This window comes from Pipra filicauda, unplaced genomic scaffold (genome assembly GCF_003945595.2).
Source record: "Pipra filicauda isolate LSUMZ 115617 unplaced genomic scaffold, ASM394559v2 scaffold8_size5757611_pilon, whole genome shotgun sequence".
NCBI classification, from domain to species: Eukaryota; Metazoa; Chordata; class Aves; order Passeriformes; family Pipridae; genus Pipra; species Pipra filicauda.
In genome coordinates, this window is record NW_024105087.1 from 3918341 (window position 1) to 3936010 (window position 17670).

General features: G+C 40.3%; 1 protein-coding gene across 3 annotated transcripts; it reads right to left on the bottom strand.

The window, feature by feature from the left end:
* Positions 1-1145: 1145 nt before the first annotated feature.
* On the bottom strand, positions 1146-17577 carry ABCE1 (ATP binding cassette subfamily E member 1). Of its 3 annotated transcripts, none has more exons than XM_027721103.2 (18): positions 17491-17577; positions 10617-10785; positions 10218-10303; positions 9600-9697; positions 9087-9204; positions 8323-8460; positions 8046-8115; positions 6838-6934; positions 5781-5870; positions 5399-5520; positions 4516-4737; positions 3976-4035; positions 3831-3889; positions 3557-3667; positions 3323-3465; positions 3105-3227; positions 1931-2042; positions 1146-1674 (listed from the first exon to the last, which is right to left on the bottom strand). In XM_027721103.2, exons 2-18 carry the CDS (start codon positions 10717-10719, stop codon positions 1627-1629), a joined length of 1800 nt encoding a protein of 599 aa, XP_027576904.1. In that variant the 5' UTR covers positions 10720-10785; positions 17491-17577; the 3' UTR covers positions 1146-1626. The 3 variants fall into 3 exon arrangements, with proteins under 3 accessions (XP_027576904.1, XP_027576903.1, XP_039246984.1); XM_027721102.2 differs by lacking the exon at positions 17491-17577 and adding an exon at positions 16906-17012; XM_039391050.1 differs by lacking the exon at positions 17491-17577 and adding an exon at positions 13796-13856.
* Between the last annotated feature and the right edge of the window lie 93 nt (positions 17578-17670).

Genomic DNA, 17670 nt, shown 5'->3' on the forward strand with positions numbered 1-17670 from the left:
ACAGCAGCACCTCGAAAGCTGCAAACAAAAAGAGGGTGTACGCTAGATTTCTACTTTTAATTTGTGGTGGTAGAGGTCCTGCTGAAGGCATTTGGTTTTTCTTTTTTTAATCTAAATACCTTTTTGTTCAGAAATGTATTCAGGATTTCAAAAGAGGCAATCTTCAGTTTTTCAGGTTAAGAACTAAGCAAGCACTGAGGGATTTAAGAGTTGTGGTTCTCTGTTAACCTCAACTACTTTCAGAAACTTAAAGGGGGCTGCTTGTCGTGTTTACTGGTAAATTTTTAACTCCAGAGTACCCCAGATTTGTCCAGCAGTCACTGAAATAATCATGCTGTACTACACCAGCCTTGTTGCAAGACTGAAGGCAGTAACACTTCTACAGAAACTTGTTCATGAGGAAACAATGGTGAAGAGAGGAATGGCAGTAACTGGTAGGGATGTGCTTTTAGAATTCACTTTTGAAAAGTGACAAAGTATTTCAGCTGGGCCTGTGTCCTGCCTTGCTACTCTAAATAAAAATAAAGGACAAACCACTCCTTTCTGTAACTTGTGAGGCAAAAATGTAAATAAGGAACAAAGCCATGTTTTCTCCCATAATGTTTTTCACATCCTAATCAATGAAGGCAGACCAGAGAACTGCTGAATGGAAAACATCCTTCAAGATGTACAGCTGAAAGTTATTTTTACAAGTCTGCAAAACTTAAGTAGGAACCTTTAAATTTCCCTTCTGGCTCCCTGAAGGACCTTGATTTATATGGAAAAAAGTTTTTGACAAGCTATTTTTTTATTGACCTTCACTTTTGTCTATAGTAAGGATCAAAGCTTGTACTTCAGGAAAAAGTAATTCCTGCATCTTAGCCTTATAAAAACTACATCTCTCCATGGAAAGGATGAGTTGGAAAGATTGAAAGCATGTTAATGTTTCTTTAAGATTATTTAACTAATTATTTTCCTGTAACTAGGTCTGAGAGTAGATGCACAGGGACAGAGGATTAAAAAAAGATGTAGCTACCTGCTGTTACATTCTTTTTACTGCATCTTCTGTGTGTGCTACAGTATGAGAAAAGGGGGGTGTGTGACATCATATAAATATACACACGTCTGAAATAGTAATTCAAGAAATGCTGCAGTGTCACAGAAGAGTAAGTTAGGTGGATATTTATTTATGAAACCCTCATCCAGAGAGATTCAATCTTTTTAAAAGAGGAGTTGCTCTTGTAGCTTGACATTCTTGGTAAGCTTCCCTCTTATACATAAAACAGATTTTTTTTAAAATGAGGAAGTTCAGTCAGTACTTGGTACATGAGTAGGATATATTGAATTGAAAACCTCCCTTAAATTCTGAAAAATCAGGAGACCCATTTGCACAATTTCAAGGTGGTCTATTTTGAAATTATTACACTGAAAATATAGGGCTGTGTCACCAAAGTATAGAAAGTGGCAGTTTTACTTGGACTAGGCTGTATATACTGCTACTGGTCTCGGATGTTAAACGCAGCAAGAGATTTTAAGCTCCGAAAGATTAAGTGTTCTAAAACCTGATTTGAGCCATCTCATCCACAACTGTTTAGATTCCAATATGCATGTCTATATGCCAGTTACAAAGATGCTCAGATTCAATATTTAGTCATCCAGAAAGAAGTAGTTTCCACTCTTCTTTTGTTCCACATCCTTAGGAAGAGAAAGAAAGATCACTGTTACTTGAAGTAGTCTTTGGCAGACTTGAGCATAGCTAAAATAAAAGACACTTACTAAGCTCCTTTCTACTTTCCTTATTACTCTGAGTAGTTTCATGTACAACTACTCTGTAGTTGTTTTCCAGCACAGCAAAACTACCAGGTCAGTCTTCGTTTTGCTCCTTATTTTAAAATCTGGCTTTATATTAAACAGTCAAGGCTCCTTTACTGTAAAGGTGCTTCTCTCTTACCTTGATGGAATTGAGTTTGTTTATTCTTGGTCTGTAATTGTTGGGGTCTCTTCTAAAAGTGATTTCAAGCTGAGATAAAAATTTATTCATTCCAGCCAAAAGAGTCTGTGGACTGTTAAGAAAAAAGAACGTTTCAGCTACATTTTCAGAGTTTTATACTATAAAGTTACAGGCAGCTTTATCTCCACTCTGAGCCCACTGAGGACTGGAAATGTGAGTGTGACCTGTATCTGACATACCAGGAGGTGCTACAGTTTTAGTCAAGCTGTCTCAGATACTACTCTCATCTTTCAGCAGTATCTCACAGTGGCACTACAGGTCTTTGGCTGGCGACCTTTGCACCCTTTTTATTTTGTATCCACGTGTGTGTGCTTGCACACTAATTAACATTCAAAGGAAAAAAACCCAAGTTGCACCAGAAGCAAAATATGACAAAGATCATAACATACCCTGATGCTGAGGAACAGTTACATGCTTGTGATTTTTAAATTCAAACACGCTTTCTTCCAAGGAACACCATCAAAGCCAGGGTAGCAGTGGGTTGTAGATACATTGTAGACTAACATGTTTACTTCACCTGTCTTGTGCTAAGTACTTGGAAATTACACTGTTCTAAAAGCCTGGTTTCTAATAAGGATGCTCTTCAAAAAGCCTCTAATTTTTTACAAGACCAAAAGCAGACATATCAAAAGTACTCTTTTATTCTGATAAAGAGTAAAACTCAGGTAAGTGTACCTGGCATGTTGCTGTCGAGACCTGCACAAGATTTGCATACAGTTAACCTTAGCACACTGCTTGCTTTTAATCCATCTCAAAGCTATTTTCCTAAGCAAAGTTTACAACTGGTACTTTTTTTCATTCCTTGCAATCAATGCCACTTATTTGTTCTCCTCTGGTCATAATTTAGCTGTTGTGCAGTTGCTTAAGGCTAGTTCAAGCCAGGGGCTGGTCTAGGTCTCAAGGCCTAGTTTGAGAACCCAGCCAAACCCTCAACTCTGGGTCCAGGCAGCCTCTAAGTCAGGGTCAACCGATTTTCTTTTCCATGATTCAAAACAAAAGCTACAACCCTCAGGATGCTCTTGGATCACTTTAAATACAGCCTAAGTTTCCATAGGCAAGGATGTTTCTCCGTATTTTTGATGATGATCTTGCTTACTAATCCAAACAATCTTACCTGTTTGCCAGTGTGTTCTTGGAAGGAATGCCATCAAAAACAATCACACGATCAGCGAGATATGTAGCCATGATAAAATCATGTTCTACCACAAAAGCTGTTTTTTTAGCATGGAGAATGAAACTGAAATAGCAAAAAAAAAAAGAAGAGAGGTTAATGTAAGCTTATTGCAAAACTCCTGCCAATGTCAGTTCCCTTCCCCACAACGTGTACCTTACCGTTTAATGACTCTGGCAGCCATCAGACGTTGTTCAGAGTCCAAATATGCTGAGGGCTCATCAATTAGGTACACATCTGCAGGTTTACCCAGACAAAGAGCTAATGCCACACGCTGCAACTCACCACCAGACAGTGTTTGAACCTATTGGTGCGAGGGGAACAAGGCCATATTTACTTCAGGTACAGGCCAAGAGTTAAAGACAAGTTAGGATATTGTTTCAGGCAATTGCTACCTCCTGGTCAATGATGTTTTCTATCTGGAGAGGTTTCATTACATCAGTTACAAACTGGGGGTGTGTATAGGCATCTCTGATCTTCTCGTGCAGCAGCTGACGGACACTTCCCTATCAAAAGAAAAATGCTGCCACTCAGTTTTATGCACCACAAGAAAACAAGAAGAAACAGAATTAATATTTTGTTCCAGGTATAAAAAAAAACTCTACATATGTACTACAAACATGCTTTTTGTAGCAAACACAATAGTTAATAAATAAGGCTTAAACGTACTGTAGATTTAGGGCTGATTTTCTGTGGTTTGTAGCTGACATTTAGAACTGGGACCTCACCTGTAAAAACACAAAATTTAAAGTGTAAACAAGAGCCCTTCCAGTATCTTCAAATAGGTTTCAGCTAAGGTATGACACATTATTACCTCCTTCATCGGGTGTAAGTCTTCCTGCAAGCATTCGGATAAAGGTCGTTTTGCCAGTTCCTAAAATAAAATGCAAGTTACAGATTAATCACTTTTTAGTAATTTAGACCTCCAACAATTAAGTCACTGATAAAAAAAAAAGAAAGGCTTAATGAGTTTATTTTAAAATTAGGCTGCTTTGAGAATTCCTGTATTCCTACATGCAGCAAGCAGCACTTGCTACTACTTGCTTTTTCAAATGGAAGAGACATCTTAAAACTACCACAGTCTAGACTTGTAGCTGAGCTCACCAGGTCAGGCACTGTCCTGCAATCTCAGTTCTTACAATGGGGTAACAGACAAACGCAGTGGCATCGTTACTGCTCAGTAACTTCACCTTCTTGCTATTAGAGAGCAAACTCACGTGAAATCTTCACTAGGAAACAAGCAGTTCAACCTGACTCAAACCCAATCATTTTGAAGCCTGGCTCCCAAAGTGAAAAAGGACTTTAGGAGCATGTTTAGGGCTGGAAAAGTAGCTTCCAGCATAATTGCACTTACCGTTTTCCCCTAACATCACCATAATTTCAGAATCTGTGAATTCTCCAGCTACTATGGATAGTTCAAATTCTCCCATCTTTTTTTTCATTCCTGGGTATTTGTACATGCACATCTTTTTAACCTCTTCTTCATTAGCTGTCTCAGCCACTTTAAATACCAGAGATGCATCTCGAAACCTTAGGTTTTCTGTTGGAACATAGCCATCTAGGAAAATGTTTATGCCTATGACAGGAGGGAAAAAGATCATTAACAAAGGCCTACAAAAAGTAAGACAAGATGAATTGCAATTCCTGACTGTAAATTCTTATCAGGTAATGAGAATGCTGGATTTTAAATGGCATGCTAAAAGAAGGAACAAGACTTCCTCTTTTAAAGTGTGTCCGTTATGCAAATTGAATGAAGAAAAATCTTACTGAACTACAGAATGGCTGTAGAAGCTCTTCCTGAAAACCCACTATTAGTGATGTGTGTAGGGTTTAAACAAACTAGTGCTGTTGGACCCATTCTCATAAAACCAGTTACTACTGAGTCTCAGTGCTACAAGTGTGGACAATTCAGTTGAACACCACGTACCTCTGTACTGTGCAAACTCTCTCCTGCCTTTCTCTACTATTTAAAAGGTCTTTTGTGTAACTCCACTGTTTACAAAACACCTGCAAGTATTAAAATTATGTCCATAGCAAGAGAAAAAGGGCATTTCATAATTCAGATTTCTGGGCTGAGTTATAAATTTAGGATCGTGTAACAAAAATTGTGCAGAAAATAAAAGGGTAGTTTTTTTGTTGCTGAACTGTAACAGGAAAAAGTTATGGTTGCATAAGAGACAACTGGCATTTTGGTATCGTTTTGGGGTATGTTTAAAGAGAAATATGGCAAAAATTACCTTCTCTTACGCTGAAAGGCATAGTAACGACACCATAAGCACTTGGCACACCATACAGGCAGCAGATAAAGTCAGAGAGATAATCTAACACACTCAGATCGTGCTCCACGACAATAATGTACCTGAAAAACAGAGCCAGAGAGATGCTTTTTTACTTCAGTGCAAAACATTTTTTCCTTCTTTCTTACTCTAGCCTTGCATAAACAAAAGCTATAAACGTGATTTTTATTTAATAGGTTTCTTTGCTTTAAACTAAATACATCTGTTAGTGTACCATTCTGAGAAGTCAGCACTTCTGGGGTGATGGGACTGGATATTTCTTCCCTCTGTAAGCAGCCACATATTATTACAGTCTAGCAAAACATTTAAGGCTTGTATTTACCTGTCAGGGTTTATTAGAGATCGAATAGTAATGGCAGCCTTCAAGCGCTGCTTGACATCCAGGTAGCTGGAAGGTTCATCAAACATGAAGCTAGTCCCAAAAGAAAGAATCAAGTCTTAGTGATTTCAAGTTTTCTGCATATTCAAACATAACATTTCAGCCATTTAGTAAATGGAAATAAAAAATTATCGTTATTTGCACTGAGAAAGGGAGACAAAACATGAGAATTATGTACACCTGCCTTGAATCTCTGTAGACTGTCACATGGAAGTGTTAAAACAGTTTAAGTATTACTTTGCCAAAAGCTCTGCCAAAGTTATCAAAAGTTACAAAAAATCAGCAGTCAGGAATCCCATGCACTCATTCTGAGTCATCTTAAATTTAACACGAACTGAAAAGTGGAAAAATACTTTGGAAGAAGGACATCTTCCAGAAGAGTAAACCAAACCAAACAATAAAACCCACTTGAAACCCACACCAACCAAAAAAACCCCAGCCAAACAAAAAAAGAGCAGCCCAAACAAAACAAAACCAAAAAATTCATCAAAGAAAAAAACCCCAAAACACTGTAACTCTTCTGATCTTGCTTTCTTGGTCCCAAGGAGTCAGGAAACAGCACAGACTAGACAGTAATTTCCTGGTTGCAAGACAGGAGAAGAGGGACACAAGTTCCCAGAGGTGGAGAAGCATCTGTACCTTCCTTATTCAGAGAGGCTAAGTGAGGTATGCCATCAAACAGGAAACATTTATGGGGGATGAGGGAGAGGTTATGAAGTTGTGATGCTGAAATTTAACACTGACTTCTGAAATCAGCTATTTCCAGTCAGATGAATTAAAGTACAAAAAACTCAGAGAATATATATCTGGAGTAAATATGGATCTTGGCTGATGAGTTGGCAAAAGCATTTAAAAAAAAAAACAACTTAAAAATATTAATAATTAAATATTTTTCAATATTTCAAACAAATGTATTATTTTTAACAATAAAAGTAAGTTAGAGGACCAGACTGAGATAGATTATTAGAAGCAATGTGTAACAGAAGTAAATTAAACATACATATCAGCCTTCTGAATGCAAACAACTGCACAAGCAAATCTCTGAAGTTCTCCTCCTGAAAGGTCCTCAACATTTCTTTCTTTCAGATGGGTTAAGTCTGCAAATAAGTGGTTTAGATGTTATAACCAACACAACAAACCATATTTTTATTACCTACAGAAACGTGTATAAACACAGCAGACATCCTACACAGAGGAAAAAAACCAAGAGGCAGAATAAGCATTCAGTTTATACAGTATCAGTATCATAATGCTCATAGTGAGTCCAAGCAAGCTGTGGCTTCTGTGTAGAATTATCTGTATGGCTGCTTCTTATCCTGCAGAAGGATTCCATTTGTATTGCTTTTTTCACCATGTATTTGGTAAAGATTTCTGGCCCTAAAAACAAGCTATACCAGTTTTAAAGGTTTTTTTTTTTTTTGCCAGACCTGGCTGAAGAGTTCTGATTTTCAGGAAAATCGAGTCCCTCAAACATTACAGCAAATGGGTGAAGCCAGAATTTTCTAGTCAGCTTAATGATCAGCAAATTTCAAGAATATATTGTAAATATATATATATAACATATTATGTATATATAATAAAGTGGGACTCAAAGCCCACCTTTTGGTGGCACAATGCAGCCCCACCTCTACTACCCAGATCCACCAAAGAGAATCCTGTTGTTAATTTAGCAACACCTAATTTAGTAACAACTAAATTCAAAACACCTACAAAAACTTGCCAGGGCAGGACTACACAGATGTTCTTACTAATTGTATTAAGCTCAGAAGTCAGTGTTACTGCCACTGAAATCAGATATAGATGGGCTTTAGGGGCAAGGGGGTGTATTAGAGTAACATTTTCTATATGCTGTGGATCTCCCCAGAGGGGATGCTAACATTTTGCCACAGTTGTAAGCAAGCAAGAGCAGCAGATGGTAAGGGGCATTTTTCCAGGTTTAAAAACAAGCACTTTCTACCACGAAACAGAAACTGCATTAGATCCTGTTAACTAGCATATATCAGTTAGATTGCCTTTCCACTAGATAGTATTATTTGTGTGGGTTCAGATATGCTTACAGCATGCCCTAGGCTTTAAAGTACCTTTACTTTTTTCTCTTTTTTGAAATTGGTATAATTTACATCTTCCATGACATTATAGTAACTTTATTTTGCCAGCACATATGAATTTCTCCAATGCTTTGAAATGTGACTTCACAAAATTACTTACCAAGCTGCTGACATACAACAGTTTGTGTCTTAGTTTCATCCTTCCTATCCAGAATTGATCCCACTGTTCCCTGCATAATAAAAAAATAAAATTTCTGAGAATACTGGATTTTTATACTGTATTATGCTGCTAAATAAAACCTTTAAGCACCAGAGAAGTACACTGATGTACTTCTGAAGGCTCCCAAGAAGAGGCTTCAGAAGCTCTGAAGCTCTGAGGCTTCAGAGGCTCCCAGAAGAGGCTCCCAAGCCTTCTATTACCTCATGAAACTTCTCACCTTTGCAGCTTTAGGAATCTGGTCCACATATTGAGGTTTAATGATAGCTTTCAGGTCATCTTCCAGGATCTTGGTAAAATAATTTTGTAATTCAGATCCTCGGAAATAAGTCAAAATTTCTTGCCAGTCAGGTGGATCCTGTGACAAAATTAAAACCTGTCTTTACTTATACCATTAAAAAAACCTTAATTTAAAAAACCTAATTTTAAAATTCCCATCAATACAGTAAATAGAATATGCTTGTAAGAAAAAAAAACCAACAACAACCAACCAAAAAGAAACCAAAAAAACCCAAAAAAACCAACAACCACAAAACCCCAAACCCAAACCTGGACAAAAGCTAGTTACCAAGCTGTTAAGTTGCTTCTGCAAAGTTTCCATTAAGGGGAAAAAAAAATTATAAAATTGCAAAAACAAAGTTTAGATATTATTTTCCAGGTGTGATCAACCTTTTCAAAAAAATGTTTTAAATTTGCACAGTTAAGAAGCTACTGAACTGAACCTACTGCATGGGGGAAATGACAACATGGATTAGTGTAACTACACTGATTAGCTATCTTGATATAGCTAATCCAAAGGAAAAGGATTAGACTGATAAATGCAATAAAATTTGGTAATTTTCTCTGGAGTAAGTCACTGGTTGATAATAAGGAAAGTGCCAATGTCCTCACAAATTCTATCATGTCCACAGATACAAAAATTCAGTCAAAAAATATAAACACAGCTATCTAGATTGCCAACTCTATTTTACTGCTGATACATACATCATATTTTCCAAGATTTGGCTTCTGTTTTCCAGCTAAAATTTTCAAGGCAGTTGATTTTCCAATACCATTGGTTCCAACCAATCCCAGTACTTCCCCTGGACGAGGGATAGGCAACCTGCACACAACACAGATAACTCTGGATTATATTAATGCCATCACACACCAACAGTTGCTGGTCAAGTAAATGTTATAACACATTTATCTGATTATTTCAGCCTACTTTGTTTACTTGCCAATGTATAATTCAAACTAAATCAACATTCCTTAATAACAGAAGTTCGTAAGAAATATTTAAGTACAGTCTACTTTTTAAACAAGGGCCCTGTCAAATGAACACTAGCATTTATTTCAGTATAATACTTTTTAATAAGAAAAACATAAAATTAACATTCCTACCTAAAAGGAAGCTACCAAGGTAAGAACCAAGAACACTTTGATATGCACTATGTTTAGACTGTCAAAAACTTGAAGTTTTTTGTCTCTTTTGTAATGATTTGAAAAACAAAATACCTGTGAAGTTTGAAGGCATTGGCACAATATCTATGTGTTGTTTCTTTCTCCAGGTTGCTAGGTAAGTTAACAATTGACAAGGCTCCAAAAGGACATTTCTGTAATTGAAATAAATTATAGATTACTAGTCCACAAACAATTTATTAACAAAAGACTGTGTCCTCTACTGCACCCAGCTGTGCACTTACATTTTTAAATGAACTTCTATCAGATTTCATTTACAGGGTCAAATGGCCAAAAAAATTCTATATCACATTTTTCCAATTAAGTAGTCAGCAATTTAGACTGTCAGTCTACAAGTAAGGCACGCTGCATATATTTTCCATCTCTTTCACAAAACCCATCTGTCTCCTGCTAGGCGTCTACAGACACAAACAAACCAACCCAAAGTCAATCAAAAACAAAGCCACAAAAAACAATGTTACAACCCACACCCTGCAACCCAAGCAGTTCAGCAAACTGACACAGTTCTCTGCTTTCTACAAACAGTAACAGTTAACTAAGTCTGATTAGTCCAGAAAAGAAAACTGCTTTTTTTCAAGTTACAGTATGCATTACTAAATATAACAGCAAAATAAAGAAAATGCAGCCCTTTAAATAAAGCAGCAGAACTTTTACCTTGATGCAAATACCACAACCAATACAAAGTGTTTCTGAGATCCATGCTATTTTGCTCTGTGATGTGACTTCTATGCAAAGTTTTCCTGGTGAAAAAGAAATAAGATAAGGTCATTCAAGTTTCTGGTGAATCAGAATTCTTGCCAGTACTATTAAATTTCACAGAGGAGCACATAACTGAGGAACATTCACTGAAGCCTCAGATCTTTCAAAGGCTTGAAAAGTGCCATTATTACTAGAATTGTTCCTGCTTTCGGTGACATTTCTAAAGGCTTTATGAAACAAAAGCTTGAACGATACACAAAAAACTGGCAATTATAAAAAAATCATTCATTTTATTAGAACTGGATTTAAAACTTCTCCAATTGCTTAAATACTTTGTTGAATTGTCTCTCTTACCCATTCGAACCACAGGACAACTCTTCTTGCATTCCTGACGACATTTCTTTGGCTTACACTTGTCATGGTTGACTATAGCAATTCTTGTTAATTTGTCTGCCATAATGCACAATTTAGGGTTAAACACATACACCAATTATGAGAAGGAGTACAGGGAGTCTTCCAGATCCTAAAGAAAAAAGAAGAAAAATCCCAGAAGAGGCCATGTTACTGACAGCACAGAGAACATACACATCTGAAGTTATTACTAGCAGAATTCAGAGATGAAAAATGCAAAATCATTTGATTTCTCTTTTAAGCAACATGGCTAACAGGGCAAAGTCTCAGATACAAGTAAGAGTACTGATGTGTAAATAATTGCAACAAGCCTTTAACATCAGCTGTCCATCCCACTACTATTTCTCCAGTGTAAAAATAAAAATGTGATTATATCTGAAAATGGATTTGTTTTCAAGGAAAGCATGTAAGAACAGAACCTATACTACTGTAAACTTCAGCTTCACAACCTGCCTCGTGTAAAGCACCCTTGTTCACACCACAGTATCTATTAAAGTCAAATTGTGACATATTACTCCAAGCATATGGTTATATATACATTTACAAACTTTATCTCAATATTCTGTATTAAAGGATTAAAATAATCTAAAATTTAAACCAAGGGAACTTGTTTAAACAAGGGAAAACTTGTAGTTCCATATAAAAAAGTAAACCAGGCAATGTGAACAGACATACATGATGATGTTTGACTGATCTTGAGCTTCATTACTATTTGAATAACTACAGTTACTTTATGCATTTCCTAATATGGCATCAATGCCTAACAATATATTTCAATAAAAATAAGCCAGATTCTTTACGAAGAAGGCAGGGAGGCTCCACAGGCTGGATCAATGGGCCAAGGCCAATGGGAGGATGTGCAGTAAGGCAAAGTGCCGGGTCCTCCCTTGGGCCACAACAACCCCCTGCAGCTCTACAGGCTGGGGAAGAGTAGCTGGGAAGTGGCCCAGCAGAAAAAGACCTGGGGGTGCTGGTTGACAGTGGCTGAACATGAGCCAGTGTGTGCCCAGGTGGCCAAGAAGGCCAATGGCTTCCTGGCCTGGATCAGCAATAGTGTGGCCAGCAGGACCAAGGCAGGGATTGTACTGGTGAGGCCACACCTGGAGTGCTGTGTCCAGTTCTGAGCCCCTCAGTTCAAGAAAGACATTGAGGTGCTGGAGCAAGTCCAGAGAAGGGCAATAGAGCTGGAGAAGGGTCTGGAGCACAAGTCCTATGAGAAAAAACTGAGGGAGCTGAGAGTGTTCTTTAGCCTGGAGAAAAGGAGGCTCAGGGGAGACCTTATTGTTCTTCACAGCTACCTGAAAGGAGGTTGTGGCAAGATGGGGGTCGGCCTCTTCTTCCAGGTAACAAATGACAGGACCAGAGGAGATGGCCTCAGGTCGCATCAGGAGAGGTTTAGATTGGATATTAGGAGAAATTCCTTCAAGAAGGGGGTTATATCAAGCATTGGAAGGGGCTGCTGAGGGAAGTGATGGAGTCACCATCCTTGGAGGTATTTAAAAGTATAGATGTGGCACTCGAGGACACAGGTTAAGGGGCAGTGCTGGGTTAACAGTCAGACTTTTCTAACCTAAAGAATTCTATAATTCTGTGGAGTACTAGACAATTAAATGTTCCTGAAATCACAAATAAATGCATGCAGAGAAGTGACTTGTATTCCTCTCTATGACAGTCTCTTTCCTTGCTTAGCTGTTTGTAATGTACACTGACAAGCACTGGATTGTACTGGGAGTGTAGAGCACTTTGTACTAAACAGCTGCAGCACAGGAAAGGAAGGACAGAGAATTTTAAATCTTGATAGAAAAAAAAGGTGGAATATATTTTAAAGTAGATTTCTATTTCCTTGACCATATTCACTCATAATACTGAGAATAACAACAGCAATTTTACCTTCCTTTGAGCAACACACACCTAAGGACAACTCTCTCCATTCACCCCTGCTCTGAAATAAAAGACAACTGAATTATGAGGCTCTTGGAAGATTACAAGATATTACAGATGGCAAAACCACATTTTTTTAGGTCAAAAGAAAGGCCACAAATAAAGTACAAAGCACTTCCATTTCACCACCACTAAATAAAGGGATGGCAGCCCTACAGATGATGCCAATTCAAAATCATCTCAGTGCAATATGTGTCAGTAGTTCAATGACATAACTGGAAAGGAGTCTTGAAATACTTCAGGTTTCCACACAGTCCAAAGGTGCAGTTTCATCCAAGAAAAGGATTCCAATATTTTTTATTAAAGGAAGTATTTTCTGTTGGATGTCCAGTTGTTTGCTTCACCAAACTAAAGCATCCTGCAGTAGTTTATAGACTATATTTACTACATACAATTATATGAAGAAAGGTTCTGACTTTCAAACTCCTGAAGGAAGCAAGAAAAAAACAGGTGGATGGCACATTTACCATGGTAAACTCTATCCTTCCCTAAACTTCAGTTGTGGAACTACAGATACTAATGCAATATGAAAGAAAGGAAGAGACTGACATCTAACAAGGAGCAAAGGGCAGAAAAGCCGATGTTATTGTCTCTTTAAATCCACTACTACCATAGCTACAAATATTTTAATCAGTTCCTTTTAAAAGGGGTAGTCTTATTCCTCTTTTCAATTTCCAAATTATTTTTAAACTAATGTGAAAAGATAATTCTTCATCAGATATAAATGAACATAACTATTAGTTATGCTGCCAACCTCATTGTGGCAGCTTCTACTTTCAATATTTCAATTTTTTTCTTTAACACTTTAAATTTCCTAAGCCAGAAAGTGCTATCAACATAGTTGATGATTTAAAATGACTATTAATAAAAATTAAAAAGTGATTCAACAGTTCTGCACTGTCAGGTCAGACTGACAAAGTAGGGCTGAACATTGAAATTACATCCCTAGACCAGGCCAACAGTTTGCAGTTCTCACTTTAACAGACAAGAAAACAAAAAACTGAAAGCCTTATTTTTAAAGACTACAAAGATGTTGGAGTCAGGGTAATTTTCTTGGGGACAGACAGTGGATTTTGTCAGTACTTCAAATAAAGATACATTCTTTGGGAAGAGATCCCAGTGCTTGTCACTGAAATCCTGTAGTTTACAGTGCACAGAGTATTTGGGGGTGAATCACTCACTGGTTTCCCAAAGGAAGTGCCTGATCTGGATCAGCCTTTTCTCCAACAAGGCCTGAGCAGACAGACTCCACTGTACCTTCCAGGCAGGGCTCCCCTGGGCTCTAAGGAGCAGGAAACTAGTTCTGTGAGTTACAAAAGCAACATCCACAAGACAAACCTGCCCCAGCCCCCCAAACTCTGCTGGAGGCTCCTGCCTGAGCAGTGCTGATAGCAGCCCAGAGAACCCCTCCCCTCAGTCACCCACCGCTCCAGACGGTGTTGAAAATAAAGCTCCAAAGCAGAAGAGTGGGATGGGGGCTGCTCTAAAACACCAAGGTAAAGACGGTGTGAAGCAATCAGTTCTTGCCACCTTTCTCAGCAAGCTTTCCCTCCCAGTCTAGGTGGGATAATCCCACTAAAGTTTACACTCAGCAATGAATCAACCCCTGGTTGGTAAGTAACAAAACAGCTTAAGTTTGGGGGGTTTTTAATTCTAACTCACTTACATGGGAAAACACCCATCTGTGGTGAATAGTTTTGAAGGGGCCACAGAAGTAAGTATGTACACCTCTATTTATACACATTTATTAAGTACTCAGTGGAGGTGAAAAGAACTAAGGAACCAGCGTGGAGACACACACTCCTGCCTCCCTGCCCCATCTAAACAACGGAAGCATCAGTTTATCCAAAACTCTATAGTGCTCTTAAACTTTTTTCAGAAAAATAATATTTGTGACTTCTGTCACTCCTGCAATATTTCCAGGACTGTGCTGATGTCTACAATGACAACTGTCCACAAGAGAAAACCAGTAATTTCTACTTAGATGCAAAATAAACCAACTGTCCAAACCCAGACTGAACTCAAGTTACATACTTATGTGCAGTCAGTTGGGTGGCATTTAAGTTGACATACTGAATAGAATGGGCTGATTCCAAGGTGCAGACAGCAGAACTCTCAAGACACTACACAGGTCAGCAGAGCTGCAGCTCAGCACACCAGGAACTGTTCAGGGCAGTCAGCACTTATGGGACAGGAGAAACTGGTACTCAGAAGCATTTATGTTCATGACTGCATTTCTCCTTTGCAAATCAAGAACAGAATAAAAGCCAGCGTGAAAATATTAATTTGTTACTAACTACAAGAGTAAAGCACTGTTTTGAATTAGTGAATGATGATGGAGTGACAGCAGAAAAGCTTCCCAGAATGATGGACTGACAACACAGGTGAAAGAGTGAGAGAATGAATAAAAACTGCTGGCAAGAGAAAACATTCTAAAAACCCTGACAGTATCATTTATTGAAGCCAAAAGCTGCCCATTAAGTAATTTAATACAAAAAGTAAAACATGTCTAAAAATAAGACATAAAACATGCTATCACAACCATTCTAAGTCAGCATTCTTAGACTGTCTGGCACAGCTGCTGCACACTCTGACACACAAGATTAAAAAAAAAAAGCAGCACATAGGCAGGCCTTGCTATCTGTCACAAAAGGCAACAGAAATGTACAGTCTGTAGAACAAGTGTAATGCACTTGTATTAACAATATTCATTTCTTTCACAGGCATTGGAGCTAAATTAAAATTTACTAAGGCAAGGCAATTATGACCAAGAAGGATTTGTAACTGCATTGAATTATTCAACTTAAACAAATAAACATTAAAAAAAAGGTAAATTAAGACTGAAACAGGAGCAAAGATTGTTCAATGAAAAGATGCGAAGGCAAGGTCTGAGTTCAGAATTGTGCCATACTTTAGTTACTCTGCACAAGAACAGTGAACATTTAAAAAAATTACATTCCATCAGGACCTCAAAGACAAATGCTGTGAAAACAAGTGAGGATGAGCAGCATTTCCAGTTTCCTTTGGAAACAATTATCCTCCAGAATTACCTCTCGAGTCCACTGCTGATGGATTACATACAGTCACCCCGTAACAAGAACAAGAAAGTTAAGAACTAGAATGCCCAAAGAATATTTAAATGAAAGACACACCAGATTTTCCAATTGCATATGGGAGATCGCTTCTCTGCTAAGTGTCAAAGCAGAAACAACAGTAAATGGTACAAGAACAAATAAAGTTTATTAAGAATTAAGAACTAGTCTACGTTTAAGGTTTTGACACTTGTTTTTGAAACTGAGACGATGTAAAAAAAGTTTAGACACGTCCTAAATCTACCTACTCTATTAAATCATTGTTACTCATAGAACACGACGGGAGTATGAAAATTCAACGTTAACATGAAAGCATATGGTCAAATACACTGACGCTGCACAACGAGTGGGTGTGTTTAGCTGGGGCTGAACACTATTAATTATCACTCGATCTTTAACATTCCCTTTTAACATGAAGTGAAATGCATGAGAATAAACCCATAAATTAGCAATCTACCACAAGGAGTATTTCTCGACCACTTGCTTAGCACTGGAGTTTAGGAAACCACAGCAGGGAAACTTAAATTAGGATGTGAAAACTGCCACAGGAACTTGCAGGTGAAATGGCCAAGAGCATTCCACAGAGGAAACACTACATGGTCCTTGAGAAAAGCCCTGCCATGCTTTTCTTTAGTTTTTACACATACCTTGTAAAAACCAGCCCTACCCTTTCCACCTTGTCGCACCCACGAGAGGCCTCGATCTCCTCACCGCCCCACGTGGGTACCGGCCTCTCCCAAAATCTGGAAAAACACGGCTTTCCACTCCCCACCCCCCGCCAGAGAAGGAAGTCCCCCGCTTTCCCAGGAGGAAAATGCCGGCGTTCCCTTTTCCGGAGCCCTCACGGCATCCCCAGGGAAGCCATTCCCGCGGCTGGGAGCAGCAGCGGGGACGGCGCTCCCTGACCCCGGCTGGCACAAAACCCGAGGAGGCAGCGGGGATGACGCGCCGCGTGTGCGATCGGTGCCGGCCCGGGCCGTGCCCACGCCGCCAGCGAGCCGCGATTCCCGGGAGCCTCCGGCGCCGACGCCCGGGCGGGGCGCGGGCGAGCCGACCCCTGTCTCCCGCGGTGGATGGGGGCGAGGCCGCCGCCCAGGCCGAGCCGGGCGGCGGCGGCCGGGCCGGCGGCACGGCAGGGGGGAGGGGGACCCCTTCCCTGGCGTGCGGGAAGGTGGGAATTCCCTGCCGGAGTTACTCACCGGGAGCCGCGCGGGGGGAGCGGAAGCGGTGCCGGGGGTGGGAGCGCGCGCGGCGCCCTCGCGCCGCGGCGGGAGGGGTGGGCGGGGGGGAGGAAGCGGCGCCCGGTGATCCCGCGCGCGGGCCCGCGCGCGCAACGTGCTCGCGCCGCCGCCACCCGGCCAAAGATGGCCGTCGGGCCCGAGGGGCGGGGAGAGCAGGGGAGGGAGGGATGGGAGAGCGGCATCACCATGGAGAGGAGGGGAGGAGAGAGGGAAGGGCAGCTCGGCTCTCGCCGTAGAGACGCTGGGCCGTGCGGAGGGAGCGGCGCCTCCCAGTGCGGGGCTCCCCGAGCGGAGCCGTGCTGACCCGTGTCCATGCCGGGTTCCAGAACAGAAAGGATTTGCTGGCCTTTTATCCCGCGCTGCGTAATGATCACAGGCAGCAGTAACAGTCAGAGCGGGTGTTTCCTCCCTCAAGGAAAGGCCCTGCCGTTCCCTTTCACGGACGCAGTTTCGGCATTAGGAGCCGAGCTCCAGTATCGGACACGCCCGGGGACTGCTACAACACGGAAGGCACCGGGACGGAACGGTCCCGCCGGCCTTTACCTGCCCCGGGCAGCCCGTCACCTGCACCTGGCACACCGCTTGCTCCCCCGCGGGGGAGCACTTCCAAGCACTAGCAAGAGCCCGCCACCGAAATTCGCACTCCGAATCCAACACTGAGCACGCCCAGGGGTTGCTCCCACCCACCAGGAGCCAGCACAGGAAGCTCCGGCGGGTCTCTTT

Coding starts and splice junctions, on each gene's coding strand:
- ABCE1 (XM_027721103.2), bottom strand. CDS start 10,719: ATGGCAGACAAATTAACAAGAATTGCTATAGTCAACCATGACAAGTGT. Junction 3,466..3,556: donor AAAACATCATTGACCAGGAG/GTAGCAATTGCC, acceptor TCGCACCAATAG/GTTCAAACACTGTCTGGTGG. Junction 3,228..3,322: donor GCTGCCAGAGTCATTAAACG/GTAAGGTACACG, acceptor TTGCTATTTCAG/TTTCATTCTCCATGCTAAAA.